The 22,109-nt window shown below is 36.6% G+C and overlaps 1 protein-coding gene across 3 annotated transcripts in view; it reads right to left on the reverse strand.

Annotated features, from left to right (window-relative positions):
• Window positions 1–22,109, reverse strand: part of PDE10A (phosphodiesterase 10A) — a 166,434-nt gene that overhangs the window by 88,432 nt on the left and 55,893 nt on the right. For all 3 annotated transcript variants that reach the window (XM_030944702.1, XM_030944703.1, XM_030944705.1), the window contains exon 2: window positions 5,658–5,786. In XM_030944702.1, coding sequence (XP_030800562.1) covers window positions 5,658–5,786 — 129 coding nt within the window. The remainder of the gene's footprint in view (window positions 1–5,657; window positions 5,787–22,109) is intronic.

A 22,109-nucleotide genomic window follows, 5' to 3' on the forward strand; every position in this document is an offset into this window, starting at 1 on the left:
TGTGATTAACATAATTAGTCCAAGAGGGAACTCAGACCAAGCAGTGACGTCTACTCCTAAGACCAAACATATCATCATTAAAGGATTACCCTCTGCAAATTTCTGACCATCTAAACAATTCTAAATATGCAAAGTCCAGAAAAACAGAAAAATCACCTTCTTCACCTGACCCACTCAAAAAAAACCCCCCAAACAACCAGACAATAAACTCTCACACTGTTCAGCAAATTAAAAGAAAAAAAATGTACCATGCAATTTTTTGTATTGTTTGGAGTTTGCTAGCGATAAACATTCAAATAACAAAGAAGAAAATTAGCAACTGCTTCAACATTGAGACACACACTGAACAAAAGACTTCATCATCACTCAAGATCTCAGTATTATCTACCAAGAGGCCACTGCATAGTAAATCTGTACTATCAATACTTTAAAAAAACAGTCCTATTCTATCTTAACTAAATATCCTTTCCTTTAACCTTTTCTGTCAAAAAAAACCAGACTGGCAACATAACAGGGAGAACTTTTTCATTAACTCCTTCTCGATATTTTCACAGCCAAAATGATAATTTATAAGCTGATCTTCTTCTGATTAAGAGAAAAAAATTTAAAAAATTGAACTGGTCACACAGGAAACAAACCATTTCAGCTCACACAATTATACTGAGTCTTTCAAGAAATGATGCAGCAATGAAACCATTTTTAAAAGCAATGGCACAATACAACAGTCTCCCAAGATACCTGCTTCTTCTGTACATCTGACACATGTATTCCATTTTCATCATCTGGACTAAAATGGCATTCCTGTGTAGAACTCCACCACAGAACTGGGAAATGCCTTCATCTGTCTGCCTCTGAAATACTGATACTAACATAAACTTTCTAGACACATGAAAAATGATAACCTGCAAACTATGCCATACAAAAGTCTACCAATGAGTTTTATCTCCATGGAAGTGAGGATAGTGCCAAACACAGAGAAATAGGTTCTATGTAGCAAAGCCCCCTGTTGTCATCTTATTGTGAAGCTCCCATACCTTCTCGGTGATTTTTCATGGGCATCATTGACTCCTTTTTCATCATGCCACAGCCAACAAACTCCAGCTCTCCCCTTGTCCAGCTAAGCCACTGTTTTATAGCACTCATCCTCACTGGATACAGCTGTGGCCTGTTAAGGGCAGGTCTGTTCCTAATCTTTGGGGATTAGTACAGCTGCAACTCCTCAGGGGTGAGATTGCCTTCTGCACTATCTTTATTTGCTTACATTCTATCCCCCCGCAGACCCCAGACATTATTGGAACTTTTCTGATAAAAACATTGACAATAGAGACAAATTTTGTCAGCCTGGATATTATCCCAGGAAAGTAGCATCTGTCAGTATCATAAGTTACCTTGGTTCAGACCAACAAGACCACCTAGACCAACATTTTGTATCAAACTGGCCACTGGCAAACATTGAATGAAGAGCAAGAACACAGCAAGCAATTCTTCCAGCTGGAACTGGAAAATACAACCTTTCTGTCTTATTTTGAGAAAAATGAAAAAATAAAATCCAAGAAAGGCATCAAAATATGTAAATAGTAGGGTTTGGTAATAAGAAGCCCTGCTTGGATGTCACAAACATAAGCACAGCAGGGGTGCATCAGAATAAAACAGCATGTCTGCAGCATCAATGAAATATTAAGACACCCTAATTATAAATCAAGGAGGTTGTTAACATGCTGCCAGATCAGTTCCTCTGGCCTACGCTGGGGAGAAGTCAGAATTGCAACAAACTGTGGAGCATCACAGCAGTGACAGTCTCCAGACTCCAGGTATCCTTCACCTACAGCTCTACAGCTCCTACCCTGCACTGCAGAACAGGTATCTTTGCTCAGACAGTGCACAAAGGCACAGTCCTCAGAAACTGACAAATCAAGAATAGGCTCCACTTTTTTCTTTGTAATTCTGGCAGCAAGCTGACATCTCTTTAGCATACACATACTGACACATATCCTCCTTACATGTATCTTTTTTTATACACTCTCCCTGCTTATGGAAATGCATGTTAGCCATCCTTTCACCTATTTAATAACCTTAGGTGAATTGCAAGCAACATGCCTCTATACACTACCTTTTAAAAGCAGGAAGATATAATTCAAAGATGAAACAATGGAATAACTATTATCTAATGCAGAAATATGTACTTTGGTATTCCTTAACAATAAAAACCTAAGTACAGACTTGCTCCCTAAATAGAGCCACACATCAACACCTCTCAAAAACTCACTACTTTGTCTCTTACATGACTGTAGCCAAATTTAAAGCTCACCATGCTGATATCTAAAAACCCAAAAATGCAGCAACAGAAATAACTTTTTGTACTTTTATTATTTATGTGAAACTTTATTATGCGTCAATGATGCAGCCTAGTATAGATCAAACATTACAGCAATACTTATATGAAGCAATTAATTTCTAATAACTTCGTTTTTTTTAACAGGTCAATTATGAAGTATCAGGTTCCTGGAAATGCAGTAAGTCCATTGCACTTAAAAGATGATAAGTTCTGGTTATCATCAGTGTTATATCATGTACTGAATATACTATTTCCCGTTATTTTTTTAATTGTATTTATTAATTACTTAACAACATTTGTATAAACAATGACAAGGCACCTTACGTTCCCACTATACGTAGCTTTACATTTTTTTGGCAAATTTGGCTGGAAAAAAAATAATGTACACAGCTGTTAATGTTTCCAGATTCAGCAGTAATTAAGCACATGGTCATGCGCTGTAATGAACATGAGGGCTATGGGAAGTGATGAGTTTCTTAAGTGATATAGGCAGCTTTCCATGTAGAAATTCTGTGTCAGTACAGTTTGTCCTTTCCTCTTATTATAAGAGGTAATTAAAAAGATTAGGAAAAACATCTACAATATTCAGTATCAACAGTGTAAAAGACGCACATCTGGCTTGTAATCAATGTGCTTAGCCTCTTATTGTTGTGGCAGTGAAGTTTCAAATAATATAATTAAGGTTGGAATTTATAAATATTTTTCTGAGAAATTTGTTGGGAGATGAGGATCTATCCAGCAGCAGAGTCTAAAGCTTTCCTAATATTATGGTCCTGGCTACAACAATCTGCCACTTTTGCTTGAATGGTATGAAAGAGGACAATGGAAGAAGTCTCATGAGTTCTGTGAGTACTATATCTAGGCATATGGAAAAGAAAAGGTCTCCTTCTGGCTGATTAACTCTGCCATGATCTGGATAGCAAAAATTTAAAACTGAAGTGTTTGTGTATTACAAATAGAGTTGTTTGGAAATTCTGTGTGCAATAATACAAGGCCTGGGTTTGTTCTGAACATGTAATTTATCAGTAGAAAATAGTCAGAGTTCAAAAAATTGCAGTGAATACCCAAATATCAGCATAAGCAGCATTCCTTCCCAATGCTATCTTTGCAGTTTTTCTCCAATATACCAGGAAAAGGAAAAAAACAAGTTAAAGAAAAATATGTCTTGTAATACCAGATAGATTACCATTAAAATCAACCTGTCATGACCAAATTTCAATTTATCAGTTTCAATCTATACAAGAACTAACACACTGAGGACCCAACTCATTAGATTTTGGGATATAGTTATACCTTAAACACTGCAATATTTAATGATTTCCTCCCTTTTTAATAATTAAGGTTTGAAAAAGCCCCAAACCATTTACAGCAATTAATTCAGTGAATCTCAGTAACAGATAAATTTTGGTTCATTTAAGTCTAAATCAGACATTTCAGTTCATGCTAATGAAATTCAGATAAACTACCCTGGCTGCAGGCCCATTGACTTCTGGCTGAAGAGTACACACAGCTGGATGTCTGTAAATCAGGCAGGACACAATTTGTGCATATAGGTTAATGACTGTTCTGCGTCACCAACGTGTAAGAGTACAGACACTAAGCCAGAGACCTCAAAACAGCTTTTTGCCTGCCTGGCAACTTCCTCATAAAAACAAAGCTCCCTTTTCTGGCTGTATCACATTACATGATGTGAGCACTTGCAGAGTAGACTAGACTGAAGCAAAAGGGATAGAGGGAAAAGTATACCCCTACTGATGTAAAGTGACTTAGGCTACGCAGTCACTTCAAGTCACCACAGATCCGTGCTGACACCAAAAGGATCCGTTCCATCCTCTCCCCCTTGTTTCTCAATGCCACCATAACTCAGGCAGTAGAATTTGAACATACATAACATGAAATGAGCAAATCATCTAGCAAATTTCTTTCGTGAGATATTGCTTTCTGAAAGATTAGGATATGTTGTTATCAGAAATGTTTTATACGACTATAGGATTTATCTTTCTACAAGAAAATCACAGACAAGGCTCATCAGTATCCATTTCATTCTATACACAAAATGCATTCAAATTAATCTGTTTTACTTGGCAAGTGTAGTTTTAAATCTGGTTGTGCTTATTTTTATCTAAAATCCAGCACTAAAGAAGCCCCGTCTGCATGACTGCCTTTAGTGTAATAACTACGGCCACCTTAGAGATCGCTGTCAGCAAAAGGAAAGTAGCAGGGAAGGCAGAAAGACATGTAGGATGATAACAGAATGAAGTTAAATGCTAATGGTAGCAAAACTATTGCTTGACATTTTTAATACAAGTTTGGGGAAAATCAGCCATCATATAGAACTTTTAAAGTGTATGAAAAAAACAGACAAATCCCACTGTAGTACCTGTTCACATTAAAACTTGACTAGGATAATGGTCAGCAGTCATTTTACTTTAGTAGCTGCTACAAAAAGTTTTATGAGGACTTCCACAAAAATTTGTCTTTCCTTTATAGCCTTCTCCCCAAAAACTGGAAACTTTAAGCAACTGGTAATAAATTCCACTTAGCAAAATATGATTCTTGAAGCTAAAAATTCTCCAAAGCATTTATTTGGTTTTAGCATAAAGACCCTTAACCCACACTATGAAGTGTGTTTCAAACACACAGTGATTTCTTACAGTGATTTTAAGCACCTTAGATAAAATTATTATTTTTAAATGTACATAGCTCATAAGAACAAGAAGTATTAATTTCTAGTAATATTAAAGTATTTTCATCATCTTTTTACAAAAAGCATTGTCACAACCTATTCCCCTGATTCATATACACTGTTTTTCTGATTGTTGTTGTGGATTATACCTAATGCAACACAACAGAAACACCTCCACAATTTAACACACTGAGTTATAATGTCTATGTCAACACTCTTATCTAAACTTGACTTAATTACATGTTGCAAGTAGGAACTTTTGAGATGGTATATCCAGTAATTTACTGAGGCATACTGGATATTTTTAATTCAAAACTTACCAATTTTTGATCCAAGAAAACCAAGTTATGTTCTCAAAATAGACACTACAGGTTGATGAAAAGTATTTACAATTCAAAATGGGTAAACTAAACTTCCAATATTAATACCAGCATATTTCAAAATAAAAATACCAAAAGGCTCAAAATATTTTAAAAAATGTTAGCCTATTTTGCCTTCAAAAAATGGCAGAACCTAAACACAAAAATTATAATATTCAAGTTATACCAAAACCAGATTTCCTTTTTAAATCTGAAAATAAGCTGTTCAAATGCGCTGTTCAAAGCTAAATATTGATCACAAATAAAAAGCACTTACCTTCTTGTCTGTTATTTTTCCTTTTTAGCCATTTTTCCACAGTTTCTGCACTTACACTTTCAGATACAAACTCATCCAGTACCTGGGGGTGAAGAGAAAGATACGCCTTCACTTTTTCATCTGTTAAGCCTGAAAGAGAGAACATTAATAGATTACATTATAGGTGTGAACCCCCTCATGAAGAAAATACCTGGAGACCAGCAAAAATCAATATCCCTTTGTTTAACACACTGATTGAATATATGACTATTTAAATAGAACAGAGAGAGCAATATCCTATCAGAAAAATGAGCTGCATTGTAGAAAATAGTAGAAGCAAAGTGTAGCCATACAAGATACTGTGTACAAAAAGTCCCCTGAAGGCATACACATAAACAGTACCCAGGAGAAATAGCCAGGTAGGAATTCATGGCTATGGTTGTGACTATAAAATTATTTCCAAGCTATGCAGGATGATATATTGATAAAGAAACTGGTTAAAAGGAGATAGAAGAAGGCAAACTGGGATGTCTCACAGAGCACCAAATTCAGTGTTCTCACTGCAAATGGCAGCAAAATCAACACAAACTATTATGGAACGCCAAAATCATATGCAATTTTCAAATACTAGAATTACTTAAGTTACTTTAGATGTGTAAACTGTTTTCACAGGCATGCTTCCATTGCTTTAATAACTTAGTTGTCAAAATGAAAATAATTGCAGATAAAATGTACTTATAATATCTACAACAGAAAGAAAACTCCAGTAAACATTTCAGAAAAAGAAGAAATATTCAGAATCTCAGATCCCTGACATTCATAAATAAATTTTCAAACTCACAAAATTATAATCTGATTATGCACTTTGTAAATCCCCCAAACAAAACAACTGGCCACAGGCAGGTGAGCCCAGCAGTGCTGAGGCTGTCCTAAGGGGGAAGCAATAGAAAGAGCCTGTCCTGAGGGATCTGACTCCAGGCTACCATGAAGGGAACAGGCACCTCAGTGCAAAAGCCTTAATGAGATATGAGGGCAAGAGAAGTAACAACAACTGTAATGGCTCTAATGAGATATGAGGGGACGAGGAGCAGCAACCACTGTAATGACTCTAAATATGCCATCTTCTCTTGTGTTTTGCATATTTAAATATAATAGTAAATTCTCCGCAAAAAGGAGCCAGGTTTCAGCAAAAAAGAAGCTCCCCCCTGAACAACACTGACCTCTTTCAGAGAGGTACAAAATGAGATCAATTCTCCTATTTTGTGCTTTGCACAGTATCAGTATGCGATGACCAGAGGCACAGTGCAATTTGAATGCTAGTCAGTGATGGTAAAATTTAAGATCTCTTACAAATGTTTACTGTGAAAGTCTTCAGGAAGCAATACCAGAAGACAAACCAACAGCTCTCATCTGCAGACCATCAACCTACACAACTTTCCTCATACCAGCTGCACCACATCCCTCACCCACATCAGCCCCCAACAGCTCAAAACTGGTTTAAACTACCCTTCCTTTTAATCCAGAGGTGGCAACTCCTGCTGGATATCATAACCTCAAAGAACAGCATTGCTAATTAGGGCAATTCCCCATATATTTATCACTTGAACAAGAGCTTATTGAGCATCCTGATTTTCGTTAGTGAAGAAGAAAACATATATCATAAATCAGTAAGACAAGTAGATAATAAGCAAGTGGGGTGAAAACAAGCAAAACCCTACTATGTTGATTGCTTAACCTTAGGTGAAAGCTTGTAGAGTTAGATCATAATGCATCTATAAAGAAGTACAAGTGTGAAATGAACAAGATAATCTTAAAGCCGGTTTAGGGATTGCCTCATGGTCTAAAAAAAAAATCAAACTCATTAATATAATTCTGTAATTTGTTCAAATGAGAAAAATGCAAACCCTTAAAAAAGTATTTCTAATTTCATAGTGAGAAAATATGAAAAGGAAACACGTTTTAAGAATCATTCAAAAGAGTACCACATTTTAAAGATTTAGCCATCAAAATGTCATCAAAATTTATCTGCCCTTTAAGTTATACACTAAAAATGATCAAAACAGACTTGTTATAAAATGTCTGCTACTTTCAAGTTGTCTTTAGACTGCAAAGAAACCTCTTTTGCTTCTAGTAAAAAAACTATGACCTGAAAAGATTGTAAAATTAGCAACTGGAATTCTGAAAAGATCTATTTGTTTCTTCAGTGAAAATAACATTTCTTTCTTGATCCAAACCTTAAAATATTGTGGGTTTTGTAAAACACACATCAGAATTCAATAAAATGTTAATTTGAAATAAGATTTCAGTCTACAGGTCTCAAGTTTAATATCCAGATATTATGCAATTTCAGCAACCTAAAGCTAGAAACTCTGCTTTTAACCTTATACAGAAAAGTAATTCTTTAACCTTATACAGAAAAGTAATTCATGGAGCTGATATCAGAATTCCTAAACAGTCTTTAAATTACCCGTCTTTATTTCACTAAAGGTATCTGTGCAGATGTTCTTTCTCAATGTGGGATTTGGAGATGGGAGCAAGAAGAACAAGATTTACAATATGTTTGCAGAGTTAAAAAGGAGTGACTTAAAACCTATTTTGTGCATAGATTAAGGCCAACTTATTGGTCAGCTCCCAATTTTTAGCCTGCTGTATCAAAAAACACTCTGCAAACATACACACAAACTCCACAACTAAAACTAACAATAATACATTGTAACTTCACCAAATGTAGAAATACAAGCCTTTTCAAAGAAATTTTAATGGTTTGTGTTTTATGTGCGTTAAGGCTAAAAAGTGTTGTAAAGATGCCTGAATGTAAGAGCATTTTACAGCTATGCAGAAGCAATTATTTTATGGCATATGGAAAGCCTTCTTGATTGTAAGATGCACATTAGAATAACATTATTGCATAACAACATGCACACACTCACCCTCTTGAACATTCACATGCTTCTGAAAACTTCTAGTACACGTATTTTTGTTAAATATTATTGACCTCTCTATTGAAGTGTTGTAATCCCTTAATTCTGAAAAATGCAAAAAAACCCTATTTGAATATTTAGAGGCAATGATTATTAACATTTAAATAAACAGGTCCACACTCAGGAAACTAAAGTTTATCATGCCACTCAGGTGCCATTTACAGAATTACCAACAAACATAACACAAGCCAATGCTGGTTATTAATTGTTCTGTTACTAATGTATTGGTCCTAAATATTTGGGGCAGCAAACTTTTCTACATTCATTCACATCTCCTCTACTACTTCTCCCCTCACTGCTACTTCCCATGACTTCCAGTAATGCAAGGACATCTCTCATTCTTGTTCATCATTTCTTGTGTGGAGCATCAAGTGTATACACCAACAGTGCCTAGTAAGGGAAAAGGCAGCAGTGCCCACATTCTTAACTGTGTTGGTCTATACACTTCCTCCCAAGCAGCCCAAACAAAAGCTCCCCTCACTTCATTTCATGCATCCCCAGAAAGTATCACCCCTTGTATCTGGAACCCATCTGTCCTCTGACAGAGCTGTGACAGTCACCAAAAGGGATCATCACTCAGGAGGGCTGAACTCTGGCCACTCAGCAGGCCAGAAAGCACAGGAAGACTGGAATTGCTCTGGGAATTAAAGGAGGAATCTGGCATTTGATTTGGATGTCCATTCATTCCATTTATGCAGTGGAGCTTGCCCTCCATACATATATCCTCTTTAATTAAAAACACACCAAATCAGCTTTCTCTTGTATTCTTATTTTAAAATTATCAACTCACATTTCAGTGCTGCTATCTGACACAACTTGCTGTTGTCATGTTTTACGCACACATTAACTATTTTTTCTGAATTTGTGATTTAAAAATAAACAATACACACATATCAGATATGCTCGTCCTCTTTTCATTCCCCTCAGAACAAACCCAAGCTACAGCTGCCCACAACTTGGGGCAGCCCAGCACTCGCTTCCTGACCACCACACCCAGCTACATTGTGTAGATCTCAATTTAAAGTGTTCTCTTTGGCTATACCATCTGCTTTTGTGGTTATAACTCCTTCATCCTTACTATTAAGCTCTCTTGATCTCCAGCAATGAAGCTGAGGGAAAATTGCCTCAGCTGAGGTTGATCGCCTGCTGGGAACCATTTCTGACCTGACTCTACTACAGAGCAACATTTGAGACCTGCCCAGGACATCACTAGCTGGCTTGGAAAATGCAATGCCAAGAACCATTCCAGACAGAAATCCAATTCTAGTACATAAGAATGCTCCTTTACACTATTTACTAACTCAGATATAGCAGAACTGGGTTTAAAAATAAAACGAAAACTGAAAACCTTCAAACATCAATTATCAGTAATTATTCCTTGCCTTTGAGCCAATCTTCAACAGACTTTCTTTAGAGAAAAAAAAATATAAAGTAAAAATCACTAGACAGACATATTTTTGCTTTCAGGTTTTTATACTACCTAAAATATTTTAAAAATTTCTTAGATATTAGATAACCTGTGTAGTACTAAATCGATTAATGGCCCTGCTCTCTGACTCTTAATCCATGTCACACTGCACTCTCCTCTGAGAATAGCTTCACTGAGCTCAGTATAAAGCAGAACTGACTGTGAATGAGCTGAAAGAATTGAAGCCTAGAGCTATGTTTAAAAATCTGCTCCATTTAGCAACATGAGTCACACACCGTCATTAGCAATTCTTGCAATTTTTTCATTAGTGTTGCAATATTTGGTCTTTTTTCTAAAACCACTAACTTAATCAAACCTCATGATTAGGCAAGAATTTTAATTTTCACCTAGCGTCTGGCTCCCAGTCTGGGGGGCACATGGGGAGTCGGGAAAGAAGGGGTAAAAACCGATAAGCCAGCCTAATTCTTACCAAGGGCCAGCATTTTATCCTTGAGCAGAAAGACTGCAGTCATTGCTTCCCTCCAAACCCTTTTTCCCATTTAGACAGGATCCAATTATTTGAAAACACATTGCGAGGATGTACACTGGTCATTGTAAGAAGTCAGGTAGATTTCACATATCAAGAAGGCTTTTACCAATAAACACAAAAGGAAATAACTGTAAATACTGTCAATGTTGCATCTGTTAACAACAACAACAAAGTAATCCAAATTAAAAAAGAAATACACTAATTAACTTATTTGGTCTAATAAGCAATTCTTCCCTGAAATTAGAGGAGCCGCAGAGTCACAGAAAATATAGGCAAAGTCTTAATTTCTCCAAGTAGCTAAAAATGCCTAATTTGAAAATAGTTTTTCTTATCTGAAATACCAAAATTATGAAGAGCAAAGTGCCACACTTCCTCAAAATCAGCATTTGAAAATGAATATCGTACTTGTAAGAAAAAAGAAGACTTGAAATATGTGAAAGTCATCCAGAAGTCCTAATTTGAGCACAGCTTTGCCTGTGTACTCCTTTATCTAAAGCAGTCTTGTCCCATCTCTTACTTACACGAAGATCACCTCTCTGTATTTTTCTACAGAACTTTATAAGTGATATTTGTAGTTATTCTCAAAAGCATTCAAGGCATGTGTGTACATTGCTTCATTTGGATTAAGCATTAATCCCATTAAATCAATCCCTTCTTTGTTCAAAGCATCAGGATTCAAAACCACAGGCACAGTCAGTTTTGAAATATCCTTTTCAAGTCAGACTTTTTATCTTAATCCATTTAAGTACACAGGAATGTAATGTGACCAAGTGCCCAAACCCTCTGAAACCTGACATTACTGGTCTGGCAAAAAGTATAATCACTAACAAGAAGCAATCACAATGGTCAAACCTCTTTGATTGCTCTTTTTTCGAAAAATCAATTCACAAGCTTGTCTGTGAGCAGCTCCAGTCACCTTTTTTGCCCCTCCTCCTCCAAATCCCCTCCACATCGCTAAAAAAAGCCCAATATGTGGCCCCAGCATATCAACAGTGAAAACCAATAATGCAATACCTGAAAACACCTCACTGCTGATTTAGGTATTTTAAAAGGGTTTATGTTTGTTTCACAGATAATACGTTTTACTATTAACTGTTTCAAATCTTCATTCAAAGGTGAATGTTTAATTACATGAGCCTCCAATAACTGCCTAAACCTGCAGGATCTGTATACATGTAAATGACAGCAGTAGCCACATGACATCTAAGCCAGGATGCCAGGAGCACTGCTGAAGTTTTAGAGAGAGAAAATAAAGACCAGCTCAGCTAAACAGAACTGGAATGTGCTCATACAGAAAGAATATCAACAACCACTGCATCCTGTATCCTGTAATTCAAATCCCATATTCCTGATGAAAAAGCCAGGGATGCACTTGAACATGCCAGATGCTGAGCAAGGCATGGACATCAGGCCTCGCGTTTCCACCAACTTTCATGGTGGTTTTTCTGATATTATCAGTATCTTGCAAGCCTGAGTCCTAGACATCTGTAGATACTCAGCTGCTTGTGTCTCCCAAAATCTAACACTCAAGAACCGCACAGTACTAGCAGCTCTGAGCCCCGCTTCAGTATTAACATAAATAGCAAAAAATCATATAAAATTCCTGATGAAATCAGTTTTCATTAGCTAGAGCTAAAAGTCCTATAATCCTTCCATAGGAATTATATGTATGTCTAATGGAGTCAACATATTCTCAGTTTGAATATTCATTTTTCATGGGGCTTCAAACACTCTTCAAGTTGTCTGAATGGTATAATCCTGTATTTATGCTGTTATGCTGTAATATCATCCATTAGTTGATGCATGGGGCTTTTTAAAACTGTCTTACTTTCCTGGTTTGAGAGGAGCTTTTCTCCAGTTCTCATTAGCACATTGGAGTAACTCTGAGGGGTCTGTAAAAAGCTTTACTCTGCTTGCAGGTGCATGATGGAACCAAATTTGGAAATTTAATTAACACTCTGCAAAAAGCTAACAAAAGGACTACAGACATGCTCTAGGACTTGCAAATTGTAATCAAATAATTTCAAGCATTTGCTGGAGAGATTTATGTATCATCTTAAGGTTACTGATAAAAATAATTATTAACATATTATAAGTAAAGCATTATACTGAAGTAGGTTAAAATGTTTTCACAGATGTAGAAGGAACATCTCAGTATAATTATCTGCCTTTTTCTTCCTCTTGTGCAATATACAGAGCCAGGGTACCTTGCTCCTGCCCAAAATATACCTGAAGAGTAATGCATATCTTAATAAAGGCTAAATAAATACTGAAATACATTAATAACTCATGATATGCGAAGTCCCTCAGAACATGCACATAATTAATCTCTTAAAAGAGTATATACAGCTTCAGATTAAACTACTTAAAGTCTAATGATTAAGCAAGGTTAGAATGCCTTCACTCTTCCCTTGAGAACAGGTGCTGGGACCAAGTTCTTGATTTATGTCTTCTCCAGTAATACCTTCTAGCTGATGTAATGTCTTCCTCTCACTTGACACCTAATCCTGGAGTGGCTCCCTTTTTGACTGAACTCTTCTGTCTTAAAAGTAGCCCCATTCCCTTTATTACCAGTGTTTTACTGCTGATTTATTACTTAAAACAAACTTTCGTGAATAAAGTTCTGTAAATGTTTTATAATATACTTACCAATATAAATGTGCACTCCTGTTTATAAAATGCACCTTTACTTATTCCACAAACAAGATCCACTATGATGAAACCTTTGATGGATACTACATGCCTGTTCCAAGTCTCATTCTGTTATTTCACTAAACTGGAGACAGAGAATGTTTTTCCTTCTGAAAGGAGCATCCCACTTCATCTGAACACTTAGATTAGTAGACGTGGTAGGACAATTTCCCAGAGCACAGGACTCTTCTGAAATAACAGCTACACACAGTCAAATAACATGCTACTCAGCAACAAGACTGAACACCTGAGAGTCTCTGCTTTGGTGATACTAGGACCCTATCTGCAGCACCACAGACCAGGATTTGTCATTCTTTTTAAATCCCCTCCAAACTTAAAGTCTTAGCATGCTTAAAGAGACACACAGCAAACATCCTTCACAAAATGAGAAGGTACAAAACCCAGAGAAACTGGTCACTAAAAAGTACTAATAGAAGAAATATAACACAACCACATCCAGAAAGGTTTGATCTGGTTCACAGGAAGGAAGCTCTTCAAAAACAAACTATGCTAGCCCAGCACTTTTCTACACATCATGTATAAAATAAAACATTTAGAAAAATATACAAATTAGTATAAATTATGAATTTCACATATTCTGCGAATAATATTTCTTCAAGTCCTGCATCCAGTTCACTTATGAAGATGTTGAAGGGCACAGACCCAAGGATGGCATCCTGTGGAACCCCATCAGTAACAGGTCCCCAGTCTGATGTCACCCCATTCACTGTAACCCTTTGTGCCTGGCTCGTGAGCCAGATGCTCACCCATCACCTATCACTGTTATCCAGCTGTGCACCGGACATTTAGGCCAGGAGGATCCTGTGAGAGACAACATCAAAAGCTTTGCAGAAGTCTAAAAAGGTGACTATGCACATACCTGATGAGTTGTTCAACAGAAAACTTTAGAAAGGATGCAAGAAGCAGGCTGCAAGGTGCTATATTTATTTGATCTACAAACTGGCCATGATATTTACGGGTTCATTTGTTTAAAGACTGAAAGTGCTGCCAAGATCCTGACCTATTGATTAACACAAAGGGTGTCGTCTGCTAGATGTACGTGAAGCCTAACAAATTGAAGGCTGGTGTGGTGCACATATTTTTTTTAAAAGACATCTGATTTTAAATAAAAGACTAAGCTGTAAAAGAGTTTAGTCCAGTTTCCAATTAGTCTCTTCAGGTTACTAATAGGTATAAAATGGGTGTACCTATTAAATAAAGAAATAAAAAATTTTAAATCCCATTCTAACTGGAGTGTCAATTTTTCTTATTTTACCTTCTGGCAATTAATTTTTTTTCTTTCCTACTTTAACGATGATCTTGAAAGAGTTTTCAGCATTACAAATCAATTCTTCATAAAGGTACCACTGGTCTGAATGAATAACATCTATCCTTTTTACACAGTGGAACAGGCTCTATTTTCTAAATTAGAACACTGTATTCCTACAACATTTCACAATTCCAAAGAGATTTAACTCCAAGCATCCATATTCAAATATTCAACTATTCCTACAGTAGTCCCAGAAAATTCTCTAACCTAATTCAAGCACCTTGACAAAAATTGCAATAGCTAAAACAAGAAAAGAACTATAAAATATAAAAGCTTCTAAAAACCATCCAAAAAATGAAGTTTTCATGACAGAGACTCCAGCTTTATCACTTGAATGTTACAGGGTACATCATAGCCTTCCCTTAACACCACCAAAAGAGCTACACAGCAGACATTTTAGCAATACAGTTGAAATACAAAAAGATGGCATCACATAATTGATCTTTGAAACTGCTTTTTACTCTACTTTTTGTATTACTGTAAAATATAGATACAAGGTGCCTCTTTATACAAAATTGAACTTTGACTGACATTTAAAATAAAAAAAAAACAACATATTTCATTCTTTTGTGGGGAATAGAAATGACACCATCAGACTAATTAAGCACTGAAAGTAAAGCACTGACTCCATCAAACTGTCAGAAAAAAGTTAGAAACTCCAATTTATTTAAAACACTATCAAGGAAGAAAATTATTTTCTTTTTTTCTGTCAGCTCTTTTTTTCAGCTGTATAAATGAACAGAAGGAAAGATGATTTTCAGAGATGCTATCTCTGCTCAATTGTATGGTGATGGATGTAATGATATCTCTATGTCAGTAAAGTACAGCCTAGGAAAAGCAGTATAATTTGAGATATTTAAAAGAATATGCTACTGAAGTAAAGGAGGTTTGAAGTGATAATTAAATACTGTGTTACATACACTTGTACATTACAGACAAGGACACATTGTGCAACCCTTGTTTGCAGTGGTGAACACTTACAGGAGTAGTCCCATTGACATCAGCGAGACTACTTATGTGGGCAAGAGCTCACTAACATGTGAAAGGTTGTGCAACAAAGCCCCAAACACGTCTCATTCCACACATTGTTTCAAGCTTTGTTCTTCAACCACAAATTTTTCTCTAATAGTGTTAATAATATTATTTCACTAATATTACCACTCAGAAAAATATGTGAGAGCATAAAACTTGTTTAGTGGTATCTGACATACTCCGGTTTTTCAGCTAGACACCAAAGCAGAGGCACACAAGAATTACAGATTCACTGAGGACGGCAGGCACCTCTACAGATTGCCACCAAAGCCACCCTCTGCTCAAGCTGCAGTGGGTTTCTCAGGGTCCTGGTCTGCCAGCTTTGAGTAACTCCAAGGATGGCAAGAGACTCCACACCTTCTCTGTGCAGTCTGTACCAGTGATCAGGTGGTTTTCTGTGTTCAGGTAGAAATCCCTGTGTTTCAGTTTGCACCCAATGCATTTTGTCCTCTTGCTGGGAACAGCCAAGAAGAACCTGAACTGGCTCCATCTGTTTTACTTCCTCCTCCACAAGATACTTATACAAACAGATAAGATCCGCTCCGAGTCTTTCTTTTCTTCATGCTGAATAGTCCAGTCCCAATCATCTTTATGGCCCTTTGGTGGACTCACTCTACTATGTCCATGTCTCTTACACTGGGGAGTACAAAACTGGGCCCAGTGCTCAAGATGTGTCTCACCAGAGCTGGGCAGATGCACAGGATCACCCTTCAGCCTGCTGGCAATGCTCTTCCTAATGCTGGGATGCTGCTGGCCTTCTTTGCTTTGAGGGCACACAGCTTGAACAGCTTCAATAGATTTACAGGAAGAAATGCTAAAGGGATTTCTACTTCCTGGCAGGTGAAATAAAGGAAAATACCTTCTACTGACTTGGATGCTGGCAGCACAGAATAAAAAACAACATATGGTGTTGGCTGATTTTCCAAAAGCTTTCACTGCTATGGCAATGCTCTATGCATGCAATCTCATCTGGCAAAACATCTTCCATCGATACTATTTTAGACAAGAATTCAAATCATCTATTTGTTACTATTTTAGGAATTTCTTTTTGGCAACCACAGTAGAACAAAGATGCAGTGTTTCAGTCATGCCCCTAGTTTTTATTATAAAGCTTAAGCAAATGCCAAGAATTCAAGGCTAGTTTCAAAAATTAAAAATGAGCAGCTGCATCTTTTCCCTGTCCTCCTCCCCTTCATCATCTCCCCACCCTCTTTTGTTTGTTTTGGAGACAGTGTAGGTCACAAACACGTGTTCACCTCCAAAAAGCATCCTTAAAAGAGAAAGGAACAGGGAAGAGGGAAGAAGAGTTGGAAAGAGCAGACGTGAAAGGAAAACAGGAGAGATGAAAGCTGAGGGCTTGTATTTGTACAGGACTTAGGAAACATTTTGAAAAACTCTCATATTCATAGGATGCATATCCTGCACTGTGCCTTCACTGTAACAATTTACACAAACTTTTCACAGAAAAAAGATGATAAAGTACTCAATGAGAAAAAAAATCTGGTAGAATCACTTCTACTAACTGCTTTATAACAGCCTGGTTTGCTAAAGCCTGTTTGAACTTGGCCATTGACTTCATTCAGAAAACACTGTAAAACTATAAATACATTCATATTCATGTAAGACAGACACTGTAACACATTAAATTGAGGCACATTTCCACAAGGCTGGTCATAAATTTTCCCTTTAAAGTGTTACAGTACTTAGAGCTGAGATTTTTATTTCAGTCCAGCTCACTGACCAACTCAAGAGTTCCCATGAGCCCATGATAGGTCCCTTACAATATCATACAATGACCAAAAAAATACCAAAGCCATACCTAAAAAATCATGTGCATAGCACATAAATAGACTAATCCACTGCCAAAACTAGCCAGTTAACCAGTTACTAGCCAGTTAGCCAGTTACTGTGTCATAAAATATCCAATAGGAGAAGAACGTATTAAGGACTTCAAAAATTTTCAATTAGACAAAATCAAGTGATTTAACAAATAGGTAGCTATCAACATTTTAAAGTCCTTCAGATTCACTCTGGGAAAGCCTCCAAGACTGCAACTTCTGTAGGCTGGAGAATATAAATGTTAATACTATTCAATTTAACTGACAGTGACATGAAAGATCTGGAGAAAATCCAGTGCACCCAAGATAACTAAAAAATGACTCCATGTTGTACTGCAAGAAAAATGGCAGCAGGAGGTCTCTCAAGGATATGGTATCAATGACAAAAAGCAGTCATAAATACCAGTACATTACTCTTTCTCCTTTACTACCACTGTCACATTACTTTACAGACTAATGGCTTAGTAATTTTGTGAATAGCAGTTCTGAGGCCTTAATAGCGCTGGCGCTGTTCATGTTACTACATGAGCTAAAAAATGTACCTGATAGTGAAATTCATCCAAGTCCCTGGCACGTGTTTCCAGCAAACAAGGAATCCTGCAATGCTTCTGTTTAAGCAACTTTGACACATATACTCTAACTTTCTTGCAAGAAATCCGAGCATTTCAAAGTCCATAGACACCAAATATTTGCATAAGTTGAGCACACTCAGATGACAGCAGCTGCAATGCATTTTTAATTGGGGGGGGGAGGGAGGATTGGGGAGTGGGAAAAAGACGGAAGCAAAAGGTTATTAAAAATGCATCAACTCAAATTCTTTAGGCACAGTCATCTTCTCGAGATACAAAGGCTCAAGAAATACTGGATATATTATGAGCAGGAAAAGGTCACAGGGCTACATAGATGGCTACATTATCACTATGGATAAATGGACAGAGTAAAACTGGGAGAAACACAAAGAAAACACACAAGAAAACTTCAGAGGCATGAGGATGAATATTGGTTAGAGAGTACAAAGACTATTCAAGAGGTAGAGGAATGACTAACCAAAGTAGTACAAAATTAACCAGGAAGAAAAACCCAAGAAACAAAAAACAAAAACCAAACCAACCAAAGAAAGAAAAAAATAAACCAACCCAAAACACAAATTGACAGCTTTTGCCAAAATCAAGTTTTCCCGTCTACCTGTGTGAACCTTCATGCTGCAGCAAAGATCGACATGTATGAGGATAGGGTTAGGCAGCCCAGGCTGAGGGAAGGCAGATCTCTTCACAGCAAAATTGATAACCTCCTCTGGCCTATAGTGATTGGGGATTACAGCCTAAAACGTGGAAAATGAATGCATGCCATTCGAGAGGCCACGCAGCTACACTAATTTGCTAGTGCATAATGTCCAGAAAAGATCAGCTAGCAGGCTTTTCATATTCAATAAACATGTACTTTTTAAAGATATCCAAATCTAATAAGTTAGTTTCTTAGAAGAAGTTGGAAAGTGGAATTTCTCAAGAAACATAAGTATTCCAATATTCTGAAATTTGATTTTATTTGTAACTAGAATTAAAAAGAGAACTTTATAGGAGTATGTTTGGGATTTTTTTGTTTTTCATTTTACTACTTTGTACTTTTATTATTTTCTTTAGAATTCTGAAAAATGTAAACTGAATTATTTCCTCATAATCTTTCTATTAGACCCAACATGTTTATACTTTGGTTTCAACAGAGCTGCATTTTCCAGAACGTACAAGTGAGTGGTGAGAGCCCACATCCCTGTACCACTCAAAACTCCTCTATTATGCAATATGCAGACATGTGCTTCTTTCTTTAACTTTCCTTACTAGAAGCACCGGAATGAGCTAAACTTTACTAATTGATTTACTTGACAAACCACTAAGGAAAATACATTACAAGTAACATGAGCTTTCTTAGAGTAAGGCAGAAAAAAATATGGTGAAATCAAGCAGTGCTTTTCAAGCCAAGAAGGCTACCTAGTCAATCTGAAATACCACCAAAGAGTCTCAGAAAAAGTGGAGTCAAAACTGCTATTTAAAACCATTTTTTTGCATAGCCATCCCTCGCTAATTAAACACACTTATGTGTTTAATTAGGATGTTTTAAAACTATAGTCACCATGTTTATAAAGAACATAATTTTAAAATAAAAAATATTAGAAAAATGGATTAATATTTGCAGCTTTTCTTCAGAAAAAGAACAGTATAACATTAAAATAAAAACCAAACCTGCCTTGATGAAGAACTTTTTTGGAAGACTAAATCCCAAATATCACATGCAACACATGAGAAATCAATGGGTCTGATGTAAAAAATAATTTTCTTGAGTAAAGAATTTTAAAAAGAATATAATTTTCCATACCATTCAATACTTCCTAGGTAACATTAATTCTTGGTTGCTTTTATTTTGCAGTTAAGCATAGAAGCGGAAAAGCATAGGGTATCTTTTGAAATGGTTAAGGAAATTAGCAAATTCTATTTCTTGGAGCTCTCTGTTTAGCATCACATACATTTTGACATTAAAGGGCTCTGGCAAAGAGTATCAACATCATATCAACTATAAAGCATGTAGAGGATACTTTTTAGAATTAAAATTACTACAAAAGGTGAATGAAGTATCTGGAGCTTGGTGGAGTTTTAGGAAGTAGAGGGAATTTGGCTTGTGGGGGTTTTTAAAATAGAAAATAATAAGAACTCCAAATGCCATATTTAGAAATCTGTTGTATTCATCAGCATTTTCATTGTCCCAGAGAAATTATGTTCTAAAGGTTCATAAAATATATAAATAGCACACACTGCTTACAGACTGACAAAATCCAAAAGAATCAGGTGGAATTTAAGTAATCTCCATATGAAAAATTTTAATTAAGCCAAAGCTGTAAACCTAAGCTATGAGAGTGATATTCTGCTTCCTCCTGCCATGGTGGGTGATGTACTTGGCTTTAAAAGATAATTTAAAACAATAATGGCCAATGGTTCATTATTTCAAGTTGTCATACATACAACATAGCAACTTAATGAGCTTCTGGTGCGTGATTGCCTTCATTAAAAAAAAAAAAAGAAGAAGAAAATGCCACGCCTTGTTGAGAGATCAGCTGGTAAGAGACTTCTTGAGATTTATCTGGGAATACATATAGATGGGATGAGCATATCTCCTGTTAGTCAAACTGAGAAAAACATTTTCTCCTCTAGTATTCAGGAAAAACATATTTGGGCTTCGTTTTCCTTCATGCTCAGAGCACTGATCTACAACATATTCTGAACTAGCTCAATTTCCTCCAAATCAAAGAAACACGGCATGAAAAATTTTAAGGTACACTGTCATTGCTTCTGTGACCAGAGGAGTGCAAAGGGGTGCCTAAACATCCAAGAGAGCCTGTAACTCTGGATGCGATCCATATATCGCTAACACATACCAAAAGGACCCACCAAACACAGTATTTTATACAACTGCCCAGGAGCAGGAGAACCTGCAAAGAAGGTAAAATGTGTATTACTTTACCCTCCATGGCCAAAGTTCTTGGAACCAACAACTTTTAGATCCCTGCAGAGTGCCTTAGCCAGCAGGCAGCGAGGAGCTCTGGCTGGAGGCAGGTGAAGGAGGGAGGGAAGTTTCTGCAGCAGGTCACAGGTGTTACAGATACTGAGAAGTGATGAATCCAGAAGCAGAATGATCAACAGTACTCCAGCACAGGAAGCACAGCACTCAGCTGGCAGCAGGGGTATACCCTGATCCAAGTGTGTTCTCATAAAACTACTTCTGGTTCCAATACAGTGAAATTTTTCTATACAATATACATGAGTGATAACAATAAGCGGTGTTTTGCTTTGGTTTAAGTACAGCTCCTAGAACAACTCACATCCATCCACATGCACATTTTTTACTGGGTTTTGCTTTTAACATGTAGAAGCAAATGCTACTAAACTGTTGCATCAGTTAAGGACTTATGCTTTCCACTTCCCTAAGACAAATATAATGCCAATGCTGGAAAGATGTTCTGCAGTTACAATGATAAAGACGGCAAAGCCAGAGACAAAATATTACTAGTTTGTTATCAGGATCCAGTGATCCCCTTCACCACCCACAAAAAGAGAAATCCACTGTAGAAGGACACTACTTCAAAAAGTTAATGTACGAAGATCTAGTGTGCAATCATCCCATACACATGCTAGAACAACTATTCTCTTGATGGAGCTTTAATTAAATTGATAGAAATCTACCATAACTTCTCCCTACTACTAAGGATACATAATTACACTTGCCAAATTAATATAGCATTTAAGAATTTTATAGATTTATCTGTTTATTCTATAAAAATGCATAAAGGTTATTACATCTGCACTATTAAGCAAAAATATTAGCTGAAATATTACGGCTATGGTTATAATGTAGTGCATAAGCACAGCACATACTTGTATGGTCATTTGAAGATGAACAAAGGAAAGGAAATATTGTAGTCAGTGTGATGGTTAAATTATGACAAGTGAATGAACAATTGGAAGAGTTCCCATTTCAGAGAACTGCTCGAGATGAGGTAGTAGGCACATAAACAAGTTGCCTTGGGGAGCAGATGAACAGCTGAATTCATTGTACTAAAACATGGCTCTGACTCTTTTGCTTAGAGGAGAAACCTC

The sequence above is a fragment of the Camarhynchus parvulus genome, chromosome 3 (assembly GCF_901933205.1).
Source record: "Camarhynchus parvulus chromosome 3, STF_HiC, whole genome shotgun sequence".
Taxonomy (NCBI): Eukaryota; Metazoa; Chordata; class Aves; order Passeriformes; family Thraupidae; genus Camarhynchus; species Camarhynchus parvulus.